General features: G+C 39.4%; 1 protein-coding gene across 3 annotated transcripts; it reads right to left on the reverse strand.

Moving 5' to 3' along the window:
- Positions 1-327: 327 nt before the first annotated feature.
- Positions 328-22,854, reverse strand: NFIL3 (nuclear factor, interleukin 3 regulated). Of its 3 annotated transcripts, none has more exons than XM_063295254.1 (2): positions 22,838-22,854; positions 328-2,216 (listed from the first exon to the last, which is right to left on the reverse strand). In XM_063295254.1, the coding sequence occupies exon 2, from the start codon at positions 2,023-2,025 to the stop codon at positions 637-639; it is 1,389 nt and encodes a 462-aa protein (XP_063151324.1). In that variant the 5' UTR covers positions 2,026-2,216; positions 22,838-22,854; the 3' UTR covers positions 328-636. The 3 variants fall into 3 exon arrangements, with proteins under 3 accessions (XP_063151324.1, XP_063151322.1, XP_063151323.1); XM_063295252.1 differs by lacking the exon at positions 22,838-22,854 and adding an exon at positions 21,710-22,052; XM_063295253.1 differs by lacking the exon at positions 22,838-22,854 and adding an exon at positions 21,706-22,052.
- Positions 22,855-23,664: the final 810 nt, after the last annotated feature.

Here is a 23,664-nt window from a genome sequence, read left to right on the forward strand (position 1 = left end):
TTTATTATCAAGGCTGGGGCCCCAGATACAACTGAGCCTGTATCATCTGCTAATTGGTGGTGGTGGTGGTTGGTTTTTCTCAGCTGCTATATATGTTATTTATAATTTTGTTACGTAGTTCTTACCTTGTTTTTAAGTATTGTTAGCCACCCAGGGTCATGAATTTCAGATGGGCAGCCATAATAAAATAAATATTGATAATACCATATTACCACCATATATTGTGTAATATATTAATGAATATTAAAATATATTTCTATAAATTTCTCTCTGTGTGTGTGTGTGTGTGGTCTAAAATGCAACGGGCATAATTCAGAAAGTTTACAGTTTGTGCTTGTCACCAATTGTTTATTGGAACTGGCAACCTCCACACTTTATAGTAACAGAATGACAGAAAAATAATGTTCACTATATACAGCATGTACACAGGCATCTTCACCATACACAAGGCTAGTGATCTTGACAATCTTATCTCCACAGTCACCTGTGCACAAAAAGACATCATCCATCAGACATTATGTGAACATTACAGTGAAATGACATTCCAAGTCCAGTGAAAATTCAGCGTAATACAAAACATACCAATCTACTGCAAATGACATCCTTTAAAATAATAAGCATTTATTCAGTAGTCATTTAGCCAGAGTCTGAAGCAGAGATGTGTTGTGTAGTTATAAGTCTCTTAAGTGAAGCAACCTCTGCAGACAAATTTGCTATGCCCTGCTTCAAGTACAAGTTTTCTGTCTCAGACACTTTGTAGGAATTGTCTTTAACATCAAGCCCTGTGGTTTTGCAGCCACTCTGAATTTTTTCAGTGAGTTCTTTTTGATGGTGCCAGTGTTCTGGCTTCAGAGACCAGTCTTGGATATTAGTCACTTGAATTGAGAAAGGAGTGTGAGTAGTATGTACTAAATTTTGTGCATTATGCTTTTCAAGTTCAAAATGTCTTTTAGATGACATATCAATAGGTGACAATAGTTTCTGGGTGGCATCATACTCATTTTCTAATGTTTCCACTTTGATTTGCATGGCCTTTGCCTTAATTCTCAGTTTATGAGGAAGTGCAGAAGAGCTCACCTCTGGAACTTTAACTATGGCATTAGTATTTTTAAGTTCAACAGGAGAATGGATTGGACCTTTAGGAACCTGCTGCTCATCTTCTCCATCTGATGACTTTCCCACAACACCCTCATCAGCTTCTGAAGTCCTTGGAGAATTGCTGGAGGACCTGTTCACTTGCAACAGTGGAGGGGAATGTGAATAGCCATTAAAGTGACTTCCCATGAAGCTTGGATACATTGATGTTGTATAGGACCCTCTTTCATCCCGTGAATCTCTTGTATAGTTTTCTAATTCCATAGGCTCCTGCTTTATGATTTGGAATTTATTATCAGTATTTCTGCAATTGTTTTGTATAGGGCTTGCTTGAGTATGCTCTATTGATGACGCTTCAGATACATCAGATAAAGAGCTTTGTGGTGAGTGCTTAATGACAGATATACAACTACTGCTTACAATAGTTGGCTCATGTTCATCAATTAAAGCATTAATGCTTGATTTGGAATTCTGATATTCTTGAAAATAAACAACTGTTGAATTGTTGAGCTTCTGAACCTCTTGGGCATATGCAGAAGAGCTTATTAAACCAAACTTTAGCTTCAGTGAAAGTAACTCAGCTTTTAAAGTGGCATTTTCTTCTCCCAGTGCAATTAGCTTGTTCTCTAAAACAAGATCATTCAGTCGCCGCTTTTCACGAGACCTTTTGGCAGCTTCATTATTTTTCCGCCGTTTTTCCCAGTACATTGCATCTTTCTTTTCATCCGGAATGAATTCCCTCTTTCTCCGGCATGCTGAAGCCTTAGTTTTTACAATGGCTCCTTCTGCAAGTAACATTTCATCACCAGTAGCTAAGTCATCTGATACATCAGTCAGTGTAGAATTAAGAACCATAATTTTGTCCATGTTGCTGCTTGCATCAGCAGATGCCTGTTCTGTTTTAATGGACTGCATTTTCCTCAGCTGCATCAGAAACAAATTTTAGTAAGAATGTAAATAATAATATGGTAAAGTAATCTTTCAGGACTTGTTGAACCAGAAAAATGAGATATATTCAGTGATTTTAATTCCATAAGTGTTATTCTGTTTATTCCACAGTCTCAAGCATCTTGGTGGAACGTTCCTCTGAGCTGATCCATCTGACAAGCTTCTTTAAAAACCTGTGGCATATAAAAGAATAATAATTGTTTAGTTCAGTCTCTTTTTTTAAAAAAAAGCACTTAAAACACCTTTAATAATTGTATTTTTATGTATTTATTCTTTATCATTTACACGATACTTAAGTCCCTCATAAATTGACTCAATGGTTAACTATAACACATAAGTAAACAACCCAGTAAAAAACTCAGTACCCTCAGACCAACATAACATAGCTAAAAAAATTTCTGCCCAGTCACCAAGAACTTAGATCAAATGCTTGCTTAAAAAGGAGTGTCTTCACAGGGCAGCTTGTTTCATGCATAATGCACATAAAAAGGGGCAGGACCTTGATTGCACAGTTGCAGCCACCATCCCGACTTTTTTGGCACCCACCCCACCTACCCTCACAGATGTCCCTGATATTAGAGCAACCACAGAGAACGTCTTCCTTCTGGCCATGTCTCTTTTGCCTCTTGCAGTGACAAAATCTTGAGGGAGTCCTCTCTTGATATTTTTACATAGTGAATAGAATAATTTTGGTAAGGTGGTCCCTCACATAACCTGGCACTGTGCTGAATAGGGCTTTATAGATAATAGCTTATACTTTACATTACCTATTATATTTATATCCTGTCTTTTTACAGAGTACAGACCAGCTATTAATAAGTAAAAGTTTAAAAAACAATTAAAACACATCATTAAAAACACATTAATAAATGCAAACAGCATCTTTCTAGCTTAGTCATTATTCCTATAACTAAAGGAAAACTACTTGTCTAACTATATATACTAGGTAGAATCAAATATATTTATTGTATTGAACAATTTTTAAAAATCCAATAACTATTAATAACAAGGAAACACACTGCCTGCATTCCTCAAAAAGAATTAAAACCAAGCTAGTTGAAACACATGCACACACATGTATATTAAACGGTGGGTAACACTGGTTGTCCAGCAGCTGCAACTCATTCCTCTGACCATCAGTTGCAGGAACATTTATGTTTGAACAGCAATAGAAAGAGCAGGGTTTAAAACTTCTTTGGGTGCATAGTTTGGAGGAGAATTTAGAAAGTGAAAGTGGAACCAGGTAGCCTCATAGAGGCCTCACTGTCCCCTTTTTACCATTACTTGGGAGAAGGGATGAAAACTCAAGTCATTGAAAATTTGCTATTTTACTCCCATATTTTGGCACAATGACCCTGGAGCGCTAGGAGCTAAAAGTAGTTTAAGTGCTATGGATTGATCATCACTGACCTAAAGAATCATCCAGTTCAATTACTATAGTTGATAGCTATCCTATGTCCCATATTCCATTTAGCATTACAATGCTAAAAAAATGTAAGACTAGAAGTCATCATGTAAGACTATATACAGACTTTATAAGATTGTACTCTTCTATATGTGAAAAATCTGTTTTACTTTACCACTAAAGTTTTCATGCTAAAAATTAGTAACAAAGGCATATAAATATAACAGCCTAACTATATTTTTCCCTAGGGGAAGTTCTGATTCTGAGGCAGAAAAGAACACAATTCATTCACAAATCAATTCTTCCAAGCCATCTCTATGCAAAATACATCAGCCTCCATATTACATTCTTTGGACAAGGAAAAAATGGCTCACAGCATAGTGGCAGCATCTCTAATTTTTATGATAAAATTAAAATGGGGAGGTAAGAAAGATAGACTTCTGACAATCATTGGGGTCCTGAATTATTCTTCCTTTTATACAAATATCTGTACCCCACACACTTGGTGAGTGATCCTATGAGAATAAAAATAGCTCCAAAAGCCCAATCTTTTCAGATGGAGAAGTATGCTTATTTGATGCATTCACATTATAGCTATGTTTGAGAAAACCATCATATTCAATGCCAAATCTGCATCAAACTGAAAAATTAGAATTCCAGCCAGGCATTATTCAGTTTTGTTAGGATATATGATATATTGTATATTAACAATATTTTCTTTCTGGTCCTGTAATAGAACATAAAAGTCTGTGTGATTTTTTTATTTTTTACAGATGCAAATGTCAGTAAACTTCTGAGTTGTCTGTCATGCTAGTAAGATTTTAGATACAGATAGTCCTCACTTAATGACCCTAACTGGGACCAGAATTTCCATCATTAGGCAAAACATCACTTGACTCCACCACGTAGCGATGGCAGTTCTGGTAGTCCCAGTTGCAGTCATTAGGCGAGGACCATGCCATTGTTAGGCAAGGACCTCATGCTTCTGGCCTGCTGTGCTTGCCTCTGCTTCAACTCCCCCCACCCACCTGTCTCTCTCCATCTATGCCCTTTTGGCTACCCTACACTCCACTGCCACCACCTACCCCTGCCATCACCCCCAGCTGACCTTCACCATCCTCTTCCCCTGCTGCTAAGGAGGCGTGCCCAGCTGAAGCAGCTGCTGGCCCTTTGCAAGGTCTTCGCAATGCCCACCTATCTCCCCCGCCTCCATCTCAGCCCTTTTGGCACTCTGCTGCCACTGCCTGCTGCCCCCCAGCTGACCTTTGCCCAGCTGATCTTCGAGACCTCGCAAAGGGCCAGCAGTTGTAAGTGTTTGGGAATCTTAAGTCTTTTGGACTTATGACTGTTGGGAGTCAAGTCTTTTGGAGTGGGTGGCTATAATAAATTTAATTCATTAGCAGCAGCAGCAGCAGCAGCAGCATCCATATAGGGCAAAATATATAAGCAAATTGTTTTACACAATTCCAGAAAAAAATAAACATTATATACATTTTACTGTTGATAATTCATTGGCTTTATGCTTGAAGTACAGAAATCATGGTGTAGCTGCTTTATAAGTACTTCTAACAGAGCAGGTGATAAATAATGCTTTATAAAGTTAGGAAAATTAGGAAGGGAAGGCATACTGTATGTCTCTTGTGTTTTCTTGCATCTTGATTTACCTGCTCTCTTTAATAATTGCTAAAATTCTTCTCAATTAGTTTAGCAAATGATTGATATAAATTACCAATTTTCTGCTAGCTCAATGTAGCTGAAAGGAATAATACTGGTTTACATTTTGAAGAGTGTGTAATTGTTGTTACTAGATTTATATCCCACCTTTATTTTGTAGAGTTTGAAACAGCAAACACAAAGTTCCTGCCTCCTCTTTTCCCCTCCAACAACACTGTGAGGTGGGTTGGACTGAGGGAGCATGACTGGCCCAAGCAGCTGGCTTTCATGTCTAAGGGAGGACCAGAACTCACAGCCTCCCAGTTTCTAGTCCAGCACCTTAACCACTACAACAAACTGGCTCTTGCAAAAATTTAAATGTTCTTTTTAAAGACAGGCAATATTAATCATTTACATAATATATTTATGGCTGCTTCTACAATTTGTGGTATCAGTAAAGTGTTCCTAGAAAAACATCCAATAATTTCTATAACAGCAAGAAGAGAAGGGCAATGCTAAGTCAGAACAAAAGTTTCAAAACAGCCATCAATGTTGAAAACAGTATTTAATTTTATATATTCATATTATTAAAGCTTATGATAATTATTTTCAAAAATGATTGAGGTACAGCAAATCTCATGAGTTTTTTTGTTAAGATGAAGCTACCAGAACCATTGCTCTGTTTGTTGAGCCAAACAGCTGTACTACTATAACTACAGTATTATTTTATATTTGTAAAAAGTTTGCTTTAGAAGTTCCCAATACTAAGGGTGCATATTAGCCATTTGAAAGTATAATAAATATAATAACTAAATGTAATACCTGAGATTGGGATACTAAGTGAATTAGTCTTTTTAATAACATACCTGAAAGCAATATCTAAATGACAGAAATTATTATAATACAGGTCAGGTTTTTTTTTTTCCATATTAGAAGGTTACCTGAGGAACTGTCTTGTCCCAATTACATCAACCCATCCCACCCAGTCCAGCAGGAGAAGCATGTTACGAACCCTGTCAGCCAAAGAATTCTGACTGGCGGAGTCCAGGAGGAGAGCCTTTTCTGCCATTGCCCCCACCCTGTGAAACATCTTGCCCCCGCAGCGCCACCACGTCCCTTCACAGGTTAATACCAACACCTTAAACTTGGTTCAATGGAAAGTCAGCAGCAAGTTCAGCTCCTTCAGCAGAGGTAATTATGGTAATGGTGAGGTGTTACACACAACAGCCTAGTTGCTGGCACTTTCCAAGGGCAGCCCTATTTTTATCATTCAGCATGGCAGCATGTTACTAATCCCATTTTTTTTTTAATCCATTCAGTCATGTCTGATTCTCAGAGACTGCCTGGACAAGTCCCTGCAGTTTTCACGCAAGGCTTTTCAGAAGCGGTTTGCCATTGCCTCCTTCCTAGGGCTGAGAGAAAGTGACTGGTCCAAGGTCACCCAGCTGGCTTTTTGCCTAAGCTGGGACTAGAACTCACCGTCTCCCAGTTTCTAGCCTGATGCCTTAACCGCCACACCAGACTGGCTCTCATTAATCCCATACCAGTGCAAAAATTGTTTAATATCATAGTGTTGGAAGTATGGAATAGTTAGTAATTTAGAAGGAACACAATCTCATAAGCATTATGATAATAAAGAAACATGTATTCCACAGTGTTCTTTCAAAAACTGAGGCTCCCTTTTGTTACAGTATATAAATAAAATTGAATGAAGGAAATGGTAAACAAAGTATCATTTCCTCTGTCAATGTGAAAAGCTTTCTTGAGGTTAAAATAGGATAAAATTTCTGGTAACAAATTCAGTATTTACACCAACCACAAAGTTAAAGTGGTTTTGTTTCTCACATTGTGTCTAAAATCTACTAAAACTCTGCAAGATTGCATTAGCTTTATCATTGTCCACTTGTATAATTTGTCATGGCACAATATCAAAGTCAAACCTTGGATCTCTTTCAATTTCTCTGTCTGTATATGCAAGCTAGAACTTCATCTGATGATAACAGCAAAATCTCCTTAATAATCCAAGTCAATTTTTACTATTGCTGTTATTTATAATTTCTCTGGAAAATACGAGTATGTTTATATATACATATAAACTAGTGACCTGTAATTCCTCCAATTATTTTATTTCAAATTCTACCATTTCCCCTATGATTAATTTCACAGTTGTTTGTTTATGCAATTTATCCACCACCTCAATCCTCATTGACTCTAAGTAGTTTACAGATATTAAAATAGCAGTAAGAATAAATAGTACATTTAAAGCCTTAGATAACAAAAATGTAACAAGTAACATTACGGTCAATGTAACATCTATGGTTAATCCCCAGATGCCTTCCAGAACAGCCAAGTTTTTACTTTTGTTGTTTATTCGTTTAGTCGCTTCCGACTCTTCGTGACTTCATGGACCAGCCGACGCCAGAGCTTCCTGTCGGTCAACATCCCCAGCTCCCCCAGGGACGAGTCCGTCACCTCTAGAATATCATCCATCCATCTTGCCCTTGGTCGGCCCCTCTTCCTTTTGCCTTCCACTCTCCCTAGCATCAGCATCTTCTCCAGGGTGTCCTGTCTTCTCATGATGTGGCCAAAGTATTTCAGTTTTGCCTTTAATATCATTCCCTCAAGTGAGCAGTCTGGCTTTATTTCCTGGAGGATGGACTGGTTGGATCTTCTTGCAATCCAAGGCACTCTCAGAATTTTCCTCCAACACCACAGTTCAAAAGCATCGATCTTCCTTCGCTCAGCCTTCCTTATGGTCCAGCTCTCGCAGCCATATGTTACTACAGGGAACACCATTGCTTTAACTATGCGGGCCTTTGTTGTCAGTGTGATGTCTCTGCTCTTAACTATTTTATCGAGATTTGTCATTGCTCTTCTTCCAAGGATTAAGCGTCTTCTGATTTCCTGACTGCAGTCTACCAATTATAAATACTACCTTGCATTAGTCATTCTTGAAAGCTCTTTTCAAAGAGCATTTAAACTACTAAAGTTGTTTACATCATGAATGTCATTTTAACAATGTAACAATCAACAATAACTAGTTTTAATATTGAAAAGGGCAACATGCATATCATGTATGTTCATAACACTTCATCCCCACTTTTTGTCTATTCCAAACTTACAAATGGTACAGTTTCTGTTGTCTTCAAAAATACAATTTCTGAAAAGACTCAGCAATCAGAGAGTCCCCTGGATTCTGTGCTGAGAAGACTCTGCCATGGTTTTTCTTACAAAGAACAGGACCATTCAGAAAATTGAACATTTCCTGCAAAACCCAGCAAACAATGAATTTGGTAGGAAATGTTCTGTCTTCCGTTCTGAGACTCCTTTATGGTCAGTAGACTTTGCAAAAATAGAGTCTTCCACAGAATTATCACTGGCTGCACAATGGTGAATCACAAGTGGAGAGTAAAGGGCATATAGTTGTATCCTTCCTTCCCCAGGAATCCCTGATGCACTGGGAATGATGGGAGGTGAGGAATGAAGCTATGTGTGAACATATGACCCTGGTATATGTGTGCACATATTAGAGTGTCTATGCACTGATGTATCATGTGCCCACCCACCCCCAACCATCCAAAAAAATACTGCCAACTGGGATTGAAAAGGTTGCTCACTCCATTTTAAAATTTCAATCCTGACAGGTTTTCACTGGTAATCTATTTGTGGCTGGAAAGTTAACATCTGAAAACCTCAGGTGACAATTTGATTCTACCCAGGGGATGGGAGAATGATAATGGCAAAAAATGGCTGCTAGAGGTGGGGTGGAGAGCTTCTATTCAGCCTTAACACAACTGAGCCTTCTGGGTAAATTCTCTTTGGCTATAAGACAATGTAGGAGAACATTACGCAATTTTTATCCCGCTGCACCTGAGTTTCAATCACTCTGTTGAAACTCAAGTATTCATCTGTAGAAGAACAAAAGGAAGCCTGTGAAACAATGGAGCTGCTAGTATTCAACTGAATCTATGAAGTGAGGATGGGAAGAGACTAAAAGCTGTATTGCCTGGGTTGGCCATCAACACCATTAACCTACATTAGTTAGAGTCAGATAATTCTCTCCTACTATGTCATCCCATTCTGTAAGATCCAACACAGTTCTCACGCTACAGGTCCTATCTGTTAAGCAGTGGTATCTTTTGGACTCAGGAGGCATGCCTTCTCTGTTGTTACATCTCTCTGAAACAGGATTTTCCCCAAGGTCTACACAGCCCTGACCCTGCTGTCCTTCAAGAAAGCCTTGGAGACCGGACTGTTTCCACTAGCACTAGATAGGCTGCTACATGTAGTTACTAGTGAGGTTGAGTAGTTGTATAAATTGTGATGGTTTTTCTCCCACTATGGCTATTTTATTACTGTTTAATTGTTATATTGTTTTCAACCTTTGTTAGCTTCCTTGAGTCATGTATGAGTAGGTGGCCACAGAAATTAAATGAATTATTCTGGTAGAAATGAACAGTGCCATCATACTTCTACTCAAGCCAATTATTTACCAGAGTGATATAAATTTGCAATAATACAACTGCAGATTATCATCAAACTGCCTTGCTTTCTTTTTCCAGCTTGTTCCTAATGCAGGGAATGTTTTTTTTAATGTTACTTTTTAGTCACAGATTTATAGAAAGGAACAGATTATTATTCTGAAACAACAAATCAAAGCTGCCAAAGACCAATCTTATCAGATAAATACCTGAATGTTAGGAATGTCTTTACTAACTTTGCAACCTTTAGTCATTCTTGCAAGGCACACAAAATGTTCAGTCATGGGACAAACTAAACACATAGTTAGTTCTAAGCATAACAACAGTTTGAGCCAAAGAGCTTGTCAAATTCTTGGTATTTTTAATAGCAAGTTCTACACCTTGAAGGATAGACAATAACAATATTTAGATACTGTTACACACATATACTTAATTATCTTACTTTTACCCTTGAACTAATGGTGTGATTATCCAACTGTTGGAAGACATCATTTTTCCTCAACCTTCTAAACATTTGTCTTCAAGCTTCTAAAACCAATGTATGTTTCAAGATACATTTCTTATTCTCAGGCATAAGATGTTATTTATATTTAAAATTAGAGCTACAAATAAGTCACATAACTCATTTAAAATAAAATTAAACTTCTAGCATTCTAGATCAAAGCAAGTATTTTAGTAGACACTGAATATAGCAAATGCCTGAAACAATTAACTATTTTGGTTATCGGCTCTGAATCAAAATCCAAGTTTGACTTTGATTTTAAAAAAAAACTGGAGCTGTAATCCTATTTGGGAGTAAGGAACACTAAATACAATGGGCCTGATTTCTACATAGGTTTCTGCTGTTAATCTCAGTTGCTTATCTATAAAATGAAACTTTTTATGTGCATTCACTATTTAAGTTCTTCCTGTATGCTACTCATGCCAGCTTGACTTAAAACAGCTTAAGAAAACTCTGTCTCAACTGAGATACTTCGGCAACAGCTTGCAAGGTATTCAGTCCAGACAGTAGGCTACCCTGTCCTCCCATTGGACAATTGCTGTGCCCTTCCACGTTTCTTTTCCAAGAAGGCAATTGCCATTTGCCTTCCTGTGGAGGGGTCTTCCTGAACCTATATACTTTTATATAGTTGTGTTAAATTAAAGTTATATATGAAGAGGTAAAGGGTCAAAATTCATGTACAGGCACAATTAGCAGCCACACACACAAAAAAACCCATCTTCTACGCTCTTTCTTTTTAATATCTTTAAGACCTACCCTTATTGTGAGTTATTTGATAGCACCAAGGCTATAACTCTTGCTTTACAAGTAAAAGATTGCTGGCTGGAAACTGAATAGAAACATTGCTTTTAATTAAATGAATTGCTGATCTTATTAACACTAAATGTTACGTTCATGGAGGGAGTCAAAATGCAAGATGGCAGGTGTAGAACTGTGATCCAAGCCCTGTTCCTATTGTATGTGTGTGCCGCACTGACACACGTACAACAGGGACAAGATTTAGTTTGTAACACCGCATCTGCCAGCTTACAGAGTTTTACCCCATCCCCTTCCAGTCACCACTGTCTCAATTCTTTGCTGTTGAAAACATATCACTCTCTCATGTCAAATAGATGTCTGAAAAGAAATCCAACTTCATGTCCTTTCTAAAGATGGAAGGCTTTTGACAGATGGGAAGTGGACAGTTTCCCCTTCCATACACCTATATACTCCCTCCCCCCAAATATGTTCTAGATGACCTTTCAGAACAGATTTTTGGAGCATTAGGGGCCTACAAAGGAAGGAAGGAAGAACAGAACATTTTATTCTGTGGGCAGAAATCTATTTACTTAACTTGTGTTGTAATCCTAAGTGTTTATGGAACACTGATTCAACCTCTGTAGAAATTGTTTTTTAAAAAAAATACAATTTCTAAATTGTAGGCAATTATAGCATATGTATGTGAGATTATTCTTCCATCCTAACTGGAAGATTGAAATTAAAAAAAATAGTGTAATATAATCCCAAATATAGTCCCAGATGCATAAGGACACAGCCAGGAGCAGCTTCTAAGCCAACTGTGCAATCTTGGAGAAAGCTACAGCTTTTAACAATTCAAAAATAAGTGATTTGTATGTACTTCAGCATATTCTGAAGCCCCTCTTTTTAAGAACTTGCACAGATTTAGTCTCAAATATCTGAAGAAATACCTCTTCCTATATCTATCTGCTCAAATAGCATAGAGCTACTTCATTGTGTTATCTAATTGCTGTATATCTTCCCTATGAAAGTGAATTTGGCTTCAGCTAAAATCCAATTTGCTTGCTGGTTGATTTCAGCATTTATTTTATTCTTTCTTTAAATGTATTATACCTGTAGGCTTTCTGTGTGTGTGTGTGTGTGTGTTCAATTCTGTGTATTGTTTTTATTGTTATATCTTGTATATTGCCTTGGTATCATAAGATGAAGGCTGTTATGAAAAAAAAATACATTAGCTTAGGTATAAATTAACAAGCAAACAGTCAAGGAGAAAACTGTTGCCAGTCTTTTTTTTAAGATGAACTACATGCAATTTTGCAGTATTTATATTTTACCCAAATAGCTATAATCTATTCTATTACTTAGTTATTAAAAGCTCTTCTCCTCAAAGGTAATTTACACAAATTATAATGTTGCAACTCCATAACCAGGTTTCCTGGGAGTAAGCCCCACTTAATTCACTGAAAGTTATGTTTTGGTAATGGGATTGGACTGAAAAGTATCATTTTACTGGTCCAGCCTACCGCCTCAGCAGAATTCATCTTGTCCCTTCAACTCACTGGAACTTAGTCCTTCCTAATCTACTCTGAAATGTTGAATAAACTTCCATCATGGATTTAAGCTATATACAGAAGAACAATGGGAAGTCTGTTGTGTGAATGGTAGTGCACTTGATTAACACTGGGCATAGCCAATCTATAGGATTACACTGGCAGTTAAAGTTAGTAAGTTCATATTTGATTTTTTTTTCTATTTGAGAAATCTTCATCTTATAATTCTGTACATAGGAAGAGGTACCATTCAGCTTTAAAAGGGGTTTTCTTTCCCCCTGAGTAGGAGTATATAAGATTGTGCTATCTATTTAGGTATGCATTAATTTAGAAAACTAAGTCATTAAAGTGAGTTTGTACAATGATTAGGTGTTAGATTTTTTAAAATAAAAACAACAGAAAAGGAACAAATACATCACTATTTTAAGTTTAGTATTTTATATAATATTTATAATTTACAGAATTAGGGTTAGAGTTAATAATAATAATATACTATTATTATTACTAATCATTACTTTATGCATGTACACATGCACACATTATATCAGTGTTTTTCCCTGATGTTATTTTCCAATATTTATAATTATTTGGCTAAAAACAGACTTCTATAAAATATCCTAACCATGTTCAATAATAAACACTTGTTTTCTGTTTGCCTCCCCTGTCCCAAGAATAGGCAAAAGAATGATGGGATTCTGAATATGATCCATAAATACATTTTATTATACTTCATACTTTAATCTAGCAGTGAGTATTTGTATTATTTACACATTTCTGCCAATTCATAAGACTATGAATTTCAGTTGATGTCCATGGTTATATAGAAGCAACAACTGGTAAATGATAATCTTTCTTAATTAAAAGGTAAAGATGCTCTTGAGTTGAACTTGATTCTTGGTGACTGCAACAGTGCACTTTTATTGGCATCGATACAGAAATTGTTTGCCTCTGACTTTTTCCAGTATGCTTTTCCAACTTCTCAGTCTAACCTGGAATTTCCAAGTAGTCCTCAGTCCAATTTCTAACCAGGGCCCACCCTGCTTAGCTTCCAAGATCAGGCATAGTCCAAACAACTACATTGCTCTCAGTGTTGCTATATACAAAGCTGAATGTCTTCCTTACTGAACACACATATATACTTCATGACAAGCCTGCCGAACTCCAGTCTATCTTTGGTTCAATTTAAATATGTAATGAGATTCGCTTATGAGAACTTCCTATGACAAAAAAGTTCAATTAATACTAATTATTACTTACTACATTAAAAAGATTGCATCCTTTTTTAACAGCTTCAAACAATGCAATTCCCTAAAGATCATTTTGGTTATTGGTAACAAAAATACATGTCAGCATTTTTTTTTTTTTTTAAATCTACTGATCTGATTTCTAGAATGGAATAAGGCAAATGACAAATCTGGCTGATTCAGGGTTGCTTCCAGCCAAAATCTAATTTGGAGCTATTCTGGGTGAATCAGACCTACAGAATGCATCTTCCAATTCCCAGACATCAGCTCTATGAATTTTTGTGAAACCAGGAAAGTCCCTAGGTTTAAAGCAAACCTTAATTTCCCCAATATTCATGAAGTTAATTCGTGGTGATAATACAGCTGGAAAATCATATTTAAGAATATTTCTGTACTGAATAATAAGAGTAAAATTCACAATAGCTACTAATGAAAGCCATTAAAGCAAAACCTCAGAAAGCCACCTATGCTTGCCTACACTGTATACAGGTTGTTGTTTATGGGAAGCAATGAATTCAACTGCTGATTACTCTTAGTAAAGCCAACCAATGGCTTTTAGGCAGCCCTTGTAGCTTTGTAAAGGCTGAAGAAAAAGTAAAGAATTATTTTCTGTAAATAGAAAAATTGTTTGGCTGATTTTTTAATGGTGCCTGCTTTCAGACAGATCTGAAATGGTTTGAACTTGAATGAAAAGAAATTGACTGTCCAAGTCAATTTCATTCTAAGAGAAAAAAGTACACTTTCCTGTTTTAAAAGTTATCTTAGCATATATGAGACATACAGCCCAACAGAAATCAGACAAAAGTTTAAACATGTCAGTCTCAGTAGTGTGAGTCACACTTTGGAGTTCTAGTTTTTCTTTGACATAGTAGAACTTTAAGTCCTGTCCAAATATGGAAAGTCTGATTACAGATCATAGTGAGAAAAAAATGATAAAGTAATAACATCTACGTAGTTATTAAAGTTTCCCTGAAATAATTCACTCACATAGCGTGAGGCTAGAAGCTAAAAAAATTCTTAATTAAGCAAGAATGTATTCCAGTTTTAATTACAATGAACTTCTAGAATAAAAACCCCTTCATTTGAAAGCCTACTGCAAGAACTGTGTATAAAGTTCAGAAATTATTCCTTTACGTTCTTCCAGAAAATGGATAATTGTCATATTTCATCATATAAAGTGTCGTGTTGTAAAAATATCTTATATGAGATTGAAGGGCTGTTACATAATAACCATGCTAACCATAAATAGATTGTCAATTTGGGCAACCACCAATACAAGAAAAGTTTAGAAAAAGAAAGAAATCTGACTATATGTTAATGCTTATAAAATGGGCAATTAAAAAAAGATACAGAGCTTTTTTACAATGCCTTTTAGATATCATTAATTTGAACAAATGAAATGTTCAAACATGCAATGTTTCTGCAAAACAAGGTTTCAACTGGTTGAAAATCATTTCAGCAGGGCTGGTCTCTCACAAAAGGCTGCATATCCTAGCAAGGTCATCTACAAGAATCTGTTGTGCTGATGAGTCACATCTGTTGCTTAACAATATGCAATTATCCTAAAACAAAGCATTTTAATGTTCAGGTTATTGCATCACTGTGATGTTACAATAACCACAGGTCAAGAAAGTAATGTAACAAGGTACCATCTGGAAAAAGGACATATTACATAAATGAAGTTTGCACAACCTTTAGCAAAATAAGCCCAGGTTAAAACAAACTAAGGTTATATGTTTTGTTTCAAGATATAAGCAACTGACAGTGATTGATATCTTGTAGAGATTATACATGCGCTGCTAGCACAGTTTCTTCACCGGCCAAGATAAACAGCAAGAAGCAAGAGTAGCCTCACATTACTCATGGGGAGAGAGTAAACTCAAACTGTTGCTTCAAAAAACAAATTCCAATAGAAATCTGAATCTGTAAGAACATATGAAGATTGTAAAAACTAATTATCCATACCTTGAAGAATAAATCGTTAAAATGTTTAGTAATTAAAATTGAAAAGATAGAATAACTGTTGGGAAAGCTGTTAATGAATTAATAATTTATCAAACACACTATCATTTTGAGCAATAATTTGTCACTATCCCTTAAAAGGTAGGTAGAGAACCTCAGGGTAGTAGCAGAGTGCCTGAAATAGAGAAGTGGGTTCAGATATATTCTGATTTGTTCTTTAATAGAATTGTCAGCAATAGGAAATCAGTCTTAAGACTTTCAGCAACAGTAAACAATAAAATAGCTTTTCTTTATATAGAAAAAGGGGTTAAACCTCTGTATGATTTTTAGCTCAGAAAAAAGAAGTGCTCAAGAATGATTAAACACTTTCCCCAACGTAGTGTCTTCCTAATGTCCTCCAAATGTATTGTGCATATTGTGCATAATGTATAATTCCCGTCATAACAGCCACTCTGGCTGGGAGTTACGATATTTGCAGTATAATTGCAACAGGTTGGAGAAGAGTGGTGTGTTACTGTGACTGAAGTTCTTTGTCAGATTTTAGCTAATATCAAAGGCACCATATGCCTTATAAAAGTGTACGTAACAGTACTAGAACTTGTTTGTGGTTTATTTTTTATTAAATTCATTATTATAGAAGGAAAAATAAATGTAAAATAGAACTAAATAGTCTGAGTAATCACACTGGCTGAAATCCAGTTAAAATTTAGAAGCATATTCAGCAAATCCTCAAAAAATTCAATGGTGCTGATGCGTATCAGTAAATCAAGTATATAAGTATTTTAAATTATGATTTAACCTGAAAGAAATCATTTTACCAAGTTGGTGATAGTAGTGTAATGCAGCTATTATTATAACATGCACTGATAAAAGTTTCTGTGCTTTAAGGATGTATCGGTTGGTTGGCTGGTTGGGTTGGTTGGTTTTTAGTTGGAGGGTTATATTTGTTTTAATGCCTAAAATATCATGAAAGATGGTTTTAAATTATTTTAATAAAATAAATTTACCATGGGGCTAGTTGTTTTAATTTATCTACAGAATACATACACTGTAGGTGCACTCTTCACACTCAAATTCAATGTCATTATTCTCACTTCAAACTTTCAAATCCAAAGACCTTTAACTCAAATTGCTATTTAATCTTATGTTGTGTTGCTATATACTATATACATTATCCCAAACAAACCATGCCAATCAGCAAGTCAGGTAATTGATCTTGCTGACTCAGTGCAGTACAATAGCATTTATTTTTTGCTTTCCATATGTGGGACTACAATTACCATCATGCCTACCATTCTAAGTCAATAGTGATGTTTACTTCATGTAGATGTATGGACTGTGTACTCAGTTATGACTAAGAAGTGTATTTAACTGCATAACCTATAAGTATGACCTGTAGTGCTATATAGACCAGTGATGAAGATTATGTCAATACATAGCTTGCCAAGTGATGGTACAGTGATGACCAATTATCCATCAGATATTCTTTAGCGTTGTTTCTAAAACCACATGAAACTATTTAGCAACTTTGGTGGGAGACTGTTTTTGCTCAGCTAATCCATGAATATAAGAAAGCATGGCAACGTAAGAGATTTTCAAAGAAGAAACTATAACTTTGTACTTATTATTTCAGTGGAAACAAGAAATAAGAAGTGAAAAATAAAATATTATAATCAAGTGTTCCTATGATCTCAAAATGTTCAAGAAGTATTGATTGGGATGTATCCTGCCACTTACTTGTCTAAGTCAATACAGGTGGGAAAGAAATGCTTATGTGCTTCTTCTCCACGTAAAGTATTTATGGCATATTCATGCCCTAGCATATTCATGCCCTTTATCTAAGGTCCAGGTGTTGTTTACCTATTGTATTGCTTTTGTAAGAGCCCATGAAGCATTACAAAATTATAAGCCAAGGCTTCTTGTTCCAAGATGATATATGATAACATGTTTGCTAACTGTGGAAGTAACACATTTTGTACATATTTGAAGTATAACCTATATGAAAGTATATTCTACAGTATTTATTTATATAGCCACCCATCTCACTTTTACATGACTCTAGGCTGTTTACAATAAAATACACAATTTATATAAACACAAACACACACACACACACACACACACACACAGCAGCCAGGCATAATCTAACCAATCCATACAACCAGGAGATGGGCTCTAATCCATGCCCAGGCCCCCAGGCTTAGGCACAAAACCAAGTTTTCAAGGCCGATAGGGATGGGGCCAATCTAACCTCAGGGGGGTTGATGTTCCAAAGGGCGGGTGCCACTGCAGAAAATGTTCTTCTGGGCCCTACCAGCTGACCTCCCCGAGCCCACAGAACCCGGAGCATGCCCTTCCTGTCCAATCAGGTAGGACAAGTAGAAACAATTGAGAGACCAATTGCTGGAACAATTAATATATGAACATTAATCACGATACTGAGAAACTGTTTTTACAGTTCCAAAATATTGAAAGTTTGTCCTAAAGGTTTAATCTAAAGCTTTCTTTTCAAATTAAGCCATTAACATTTTTTTAATTGGGACTAGCACATGTACAATCAAGTGAGCAGTGAATCAACTAAAAGATATCAAAAGCAAATATTTCAGTATCTGGAATATTCAATATCTAATAGCACTACCAGATTTTGACAAAACTGGGAAATTCAATGTTAAAAACCTGCCAGAAACCCATATAACAAGATCCAGGAAAGTTAAACAGCAGAATGGAATCCAAATTTCCAGGTGTGTAGACATCGCCATCCAGCAAACAGAACCTGTATTCCAACACAGATTGTGGCAAGTGGAAGACACTGAAAAAATAGGACTGCAGTGTGGTCTACTTCTGAACAAAAATATACTAGCTGACAAAACTTATTTTCCTTGTTGCAGATAATATTGGGAGGAAGGCAACAACTAACTTACGATTAACAAAAAATCCCAGCATGTTTGTACATAGTGCACCTGGAAATAACAAATAACTAATATTGGTAGTAATTGATTCCATTCTGGAAATGCCATTTGTGCTACCCTCTCATCACTGGATCAGGCAATGGATACCACTGGCTTTTAAAACCCTATTTTGCTGCCTCAAACATGCAAGACCTAGCACAGCCCACCCCCCACCCACATTATTTCTATAGTCTTCTCCAACGTGAAGATTTCTAGATGTATTGGACTTCAACTCCCAGAATTCCCAAGCCGGCTGAGAATTCTGGGAATTGAAGTCCAAGACATTTATTAACAGGAGGCCGGGTAACAAATTCTGGGAAGAGAAGAGGCGTACACCTGGGAAGAGTACGTGGTCCGCGGAATTCTTGGCGTCCAATTTCTGACTGCACAACAGTTTACATTCGTATAAGCAAAAACAGCAGTGCCTTGCCAGAGCGAAGACATCAAGGCACGCAGGAGGCAGAAGCGAGACGCAGACTCCAGGCGGCGTTCCGGCAAGGCAAGGCGCAAATGGGCCCGCTGGGGAGGGAAAGTGCGAGCTCTTGACTGGCTTAACTCAGTTCCATTCCCAAGGTAGAAGGAGCCGGGAGAGGGACGGAGGGAGGGAGGAGTTTTCGCCCGCCCTCCGCCCGCCTCTCATCCCCGCGTTGAACAGCGCGAGTACACACACTACGTGACTGGAGACGCATCCCTCCCTCCGGCCAGCTTGTTCTGCTCTCGCTCCCTGTCAGTACAAAACAACTGTTATTCTGCCTTATTTACTCCCGCTCGAGCCAGCCGGGCTTGCGCTCTCCTCTCCCCCTCCCCGCCTTTGCCTCGCTGGAGCGCTGCCTGCCGCCTTTCCCCCTCCGAAGAACAAAGGAATGCGAGGCGCCGCGGCAGCGCCCTCCAGCCCCTTCCAGCGCGCGCTTTTTGCCCAGTCATAACAACCAACGCCTAAGGCTGCTGCGAGTCCTCGGGCTCCTGCTCCAGCCGCCGCCGCCGCCCTCCGCCCCGGGAGCGCAAGCTGCGCTCGCCCGGGCAGCCTTGCCGGCATCTTAGAAGAGAGACCCCTATCCCGCGCCGCCTCGCTCATTTCTTCACTAGCCAGCCAGGCTAAGGCCAGAGAGGGTGAAAATGTCCAGAGCAGCCTCATTTTAAACCGGGGAGAAAGCTCTGAATGTCGGTAACGTCCCCTCCCTTAACTCGCGCGCGCTGAAAGAGCTACCAGGAACATTTTAAAAGGATGTTGAATTTGATTCCACACCCTCCTCCCTTCCCCCATATTATTTCAGATGTCGTAAGGAATGTATTGTTTTAAATGTAATTGCTACAAAAGTCGGGAGCCCTCCCCCACCAAGGAAAAACTGGAGAGAGGTTGTGCGAGAGCATCTTACGTTGCGATTGCACGGCAGGATTCTGACCAAGTGACACAGATCACAGCATGCTGGAGCTAACTGCTGCCCCCTCATCTCCCATGTCAGCATGATCTCGTTCGTTCATTACAATTTGCAGGGGGCAACGAGATACGAGGCACTCACTTTTCCCGAAACACGTAATGATCTCCTAATAGGTCTGTTTTTTGCCAGCGGGGGGGTGGGTGGGGAGGAATGAGAAAGAGATCATGCACGAAAACCGACACCTACCAAACCACTTGATTTCTGTGCGAGATGCCTTCCTAAAAATACCAGCCTTATCAGAACGTCTCCGAGCGTGGAGTTCAAAACGCGAGCAAATGTCCTTGAACGCCTATTTGCACAGCTCTGGAGAAAAGACCAGAAATAGCCCAGGAAGCTACAATTGCTTAAATGCGATGGAGCTAAATATAGTCGTGCGCAATTCTCATTTTAAGGGACGTGGCACATACTCAACAAGCCGAGTTGTCGCCCCATTTAACCACCGATCTACTTTTCCGAAGGGGCGAGGCGTGACTGGGGGGTGGGGGTGAAGCAAGAGCAATTTGGACATCTCTTAGTCTAACGCTTTCTTTAAAAAAAAGAAGGGGTGGATTGCTGTAGTTTCTTCACGGGAAGATTTATCAAATCACGTAATTAACTTCCCAGCCTCACTGCCAGCAAATTTTGTGGTTACATAATGCAACGTTTCCAGGAACGATCAAAGAAACTCGTCGCCTGAAAACCAGTTGCCAATAGGGAGCACACGGCAGCAGCCAATACACACGCAAGCTTAAAAAAGAAGCGCTTGGAAGAGGACGATTTGTTACGTGTATATTCCTTTTACAGTTGTTTTAAAGTGAATCCTGGAACTTAACGGTTTTTCTTTTAAAGGATTCTCGAGGGCAACAGTGGACACCTACTTGATAGTTTCTCTTCCTTTCCTTAAACGCATTTTCTATAAAATATCCAGAAGGGACGAAATGTGTAACGAGTGATAGAATTCCACAGCGCCAAGCGAAAATTCTCAAAGCACTGCACGTTCACGTCCTATATTAGCGCTTGCCAATAGTTCACAGCGGACGGATTATGCAATGTATGAAATAACAAGTCGCACTAACCGCCCCTCCGGCTGTTAAGACATTCATACAGCTAAAACGTGCGCCTAGAGAAGAATTCCACGAAAACATAGGCAGCTTGCAGAGAGGTATTTTTCTCACCATTTTCCCTCCCTCAATCCCCCCATCCCCGATCTCCTTCCAGTGATCTCACCGAATAGCATCTCGCTCGCATTCATTTCTTTCACTAGCCCTATTCAAACAAGAAGTCTTCTTCTGCCCTGTCGGGATTGCTCAGTATCAGCCGGCCTCAAGCTTGCCTAGCCTCTTCGCCCCTCCAAACCACCAGTTTATCTCAGACAAGGAGATACATTACGCAACAACACCACCACAGAGAAAAGAGCAAGCGATGGAGCGCCACGGGCCAGAAAGCCACGCTCCAGGTCGGAGAGCGTGAACCGAGGGGCGCTTGCAAGCAAAGCAAGCAGCTAAAGGTGGCGAAGTCCCCCGCTGGCATGCCAAAGGCTGTAAAAAAGTTGTAGGGCAGATATAGAGACAGGCGCGCACAAATCGGCGTACGGTATGCCCTGGCTATTGCCTATCGATTGCGACAGGCACGTGTACAGATCTAGCTAGGCTGGAAGGTCTAAGCACACGAAATGTCCCAATGAAACAAGACTCACTCGTAGGGAAATATGGCAAGGTGCACTCCCAGAGAAGGTTTAGATAGATAGACAGACAGACAGACCTACACATCTATAGCTTAGCGATCTCCTTTAGCGCGGTGGGACAGCGTGTCCGTCTTCCCAGAGGCTCCCTGTGGCATCTGCCCGCGTTCTTCAGAAGTTGCTGCTTTGGGGGTCGAGCGGGCTGACAAAGTGTCCAGGAGTGAGGAGCCGGAAAGCCTCGAGGGGAGACCTTCTGGAAGACCCCTGATCAATGGGAGCGCCGCCGCCTCTGCTGGAAGCAGCCAGAAGCAGTTCCCGGGTGAGGAGGAGGACGAGGGAGCGCGAGTGAGTACGTCAGGCGGAGCGGCAACTGGGTCTTCTCGCCGACTCTGCGAACGCTGCCGCGAACGCCGCCGCTAGAGAGAGATCTGTGTTAGTAGGTCAATACTGCACACTCCTCACAACGTACAATTCTCCTGCCAGCCTTTGCAATGACGGGCGGTTGCGCGGTGCCAATCAGAGCTCAGCGCTTCTCGGGGAGCAGCCAATGGAGGCCACCCGCAGGGAAGTGACAAGGGCAGGACCAGACTTGAATCGAACCCCTCTCCCCCTCCTTCCTTTCCTTTCCTTCCCTCCCGCCCCGCTCCCTTTACACTTTCTCCGCCCTGTTGGAGCGGTGTGTGCGGTACAGTAGACGTACGCGTTGGGTATTGCATAACTAGGCGAAGCGGAGGGGGCCGAAGGAGGAAGAAAGGGAAGGCAGCTGACATTTATGTAATTGACCAATGGTGAGCCAGAGAGGCCGGGGCCGAGGCGGAGTCAGCCTCCCTCTTTCCTCCCTGCTCCCCGACTGTTCAGAAACACGCCGGGCGCTGTGTAGTCATACTATAGACCTGACATCAGAGGGGAGCAGGGGGTTGGAACGGGAGCTGAAAATATCCCAGGCGGCCGCTCCCGCCGCTCTGGTCTCGCTCCCACCTCCAAATGCGGGCGGAGAATACGGCGTGGTGCAGTTGTGCGTCTTCCGTTGCTACAGAAGCACGCAGCTGCCGTTCTCTCACTCATCTCATGAAACCGTACACAGTGGACGCATTTATGGAGGTGGAGGTGCCGCCCCTCTGGAAAATAAAGCCTGCGTGTGTAAGCGAGAAGGGCTTGTGTTTTCAGGTCTTGAAGGCGGGGGGAAAGCTGAGTGTGCCGGAAGCTACTTACTCAGAAGGAGTGGAAGCTTGTTTGCAATGGGCAAACGTGAAGCGCGGGCATGGCGGTCGGAGCAGCCTGGGTGTGTCTTTCAGACAAGAGAACCTGCTCTGTTTCTTATTGTGGGGAGGAAATGTTTGCCTCGGAGAGGAATTAATCAAAACAAGAATGAAATGGGAGCTCCTGTGTTTTTCCTATCGGCCCTGACAGCAGCAATAAAATCATCATCGCAAAATTTGCTTGCCACCTCAGATAATAATATGATTCAGCACTGGATTGTATATCATGTGTCCACTAAGTAGATCTTTTAGGGCTGCTTTGGAGAATCCCAAGTTGCCTACATTTTTCAATTAACCTGCCACCTAATCAATACCCCTCCAGTGAATTGCATTCATTCTTTGGTGACCAAACAAGACCCTTCTGAAGACAGATCTACTCACTGCACTGCAGGGCTAGTGTCTTCATTTACTGAACCTCGAGGATGCTGGCTTCTGCTACTTTGACTTGCAATTGTCTCATTTCCCTCAGTTTAGGAGTTAAATTCTCGAATCACATTTTCAGCCTGCAAATCAATCTATACTGCTAATTTTAACATTTTTATTTCTTCCTTTAAAAAAGGGCAAACAGGTTTCTGGGAATGCTTCATTCCAGCTGAATAGTTGTTGTACTTTGTTTTTGCTGTTTACTTATGTTTAAGGAGTAAAGTAGGTCCGAAGTGCTCAGAGCAATAACAGTAATAGGTTATTTTCAGTAACATTCAAAATTCAAAAAGCAAAATATTTTAATTATGAATTCAAAGTCACATACTAATGAACACGGATGTCCACAGGGTATGGTCA

Source organism: Candoia aspera, chromosome 2 (genome assembly GCF_035149785.1).
Source record: "Candoia aspera isolate rCanAsp1 chromosome 2, rCanAsp1.hap2, whole genome shotgun sequence".
In the NCBI taxonomy this organism is placed as follows: Eukaryota; Metazoa; Chordata; class Lepidosauria; order Squamata; family Boidae; genus Candoia; species Candoia aspera.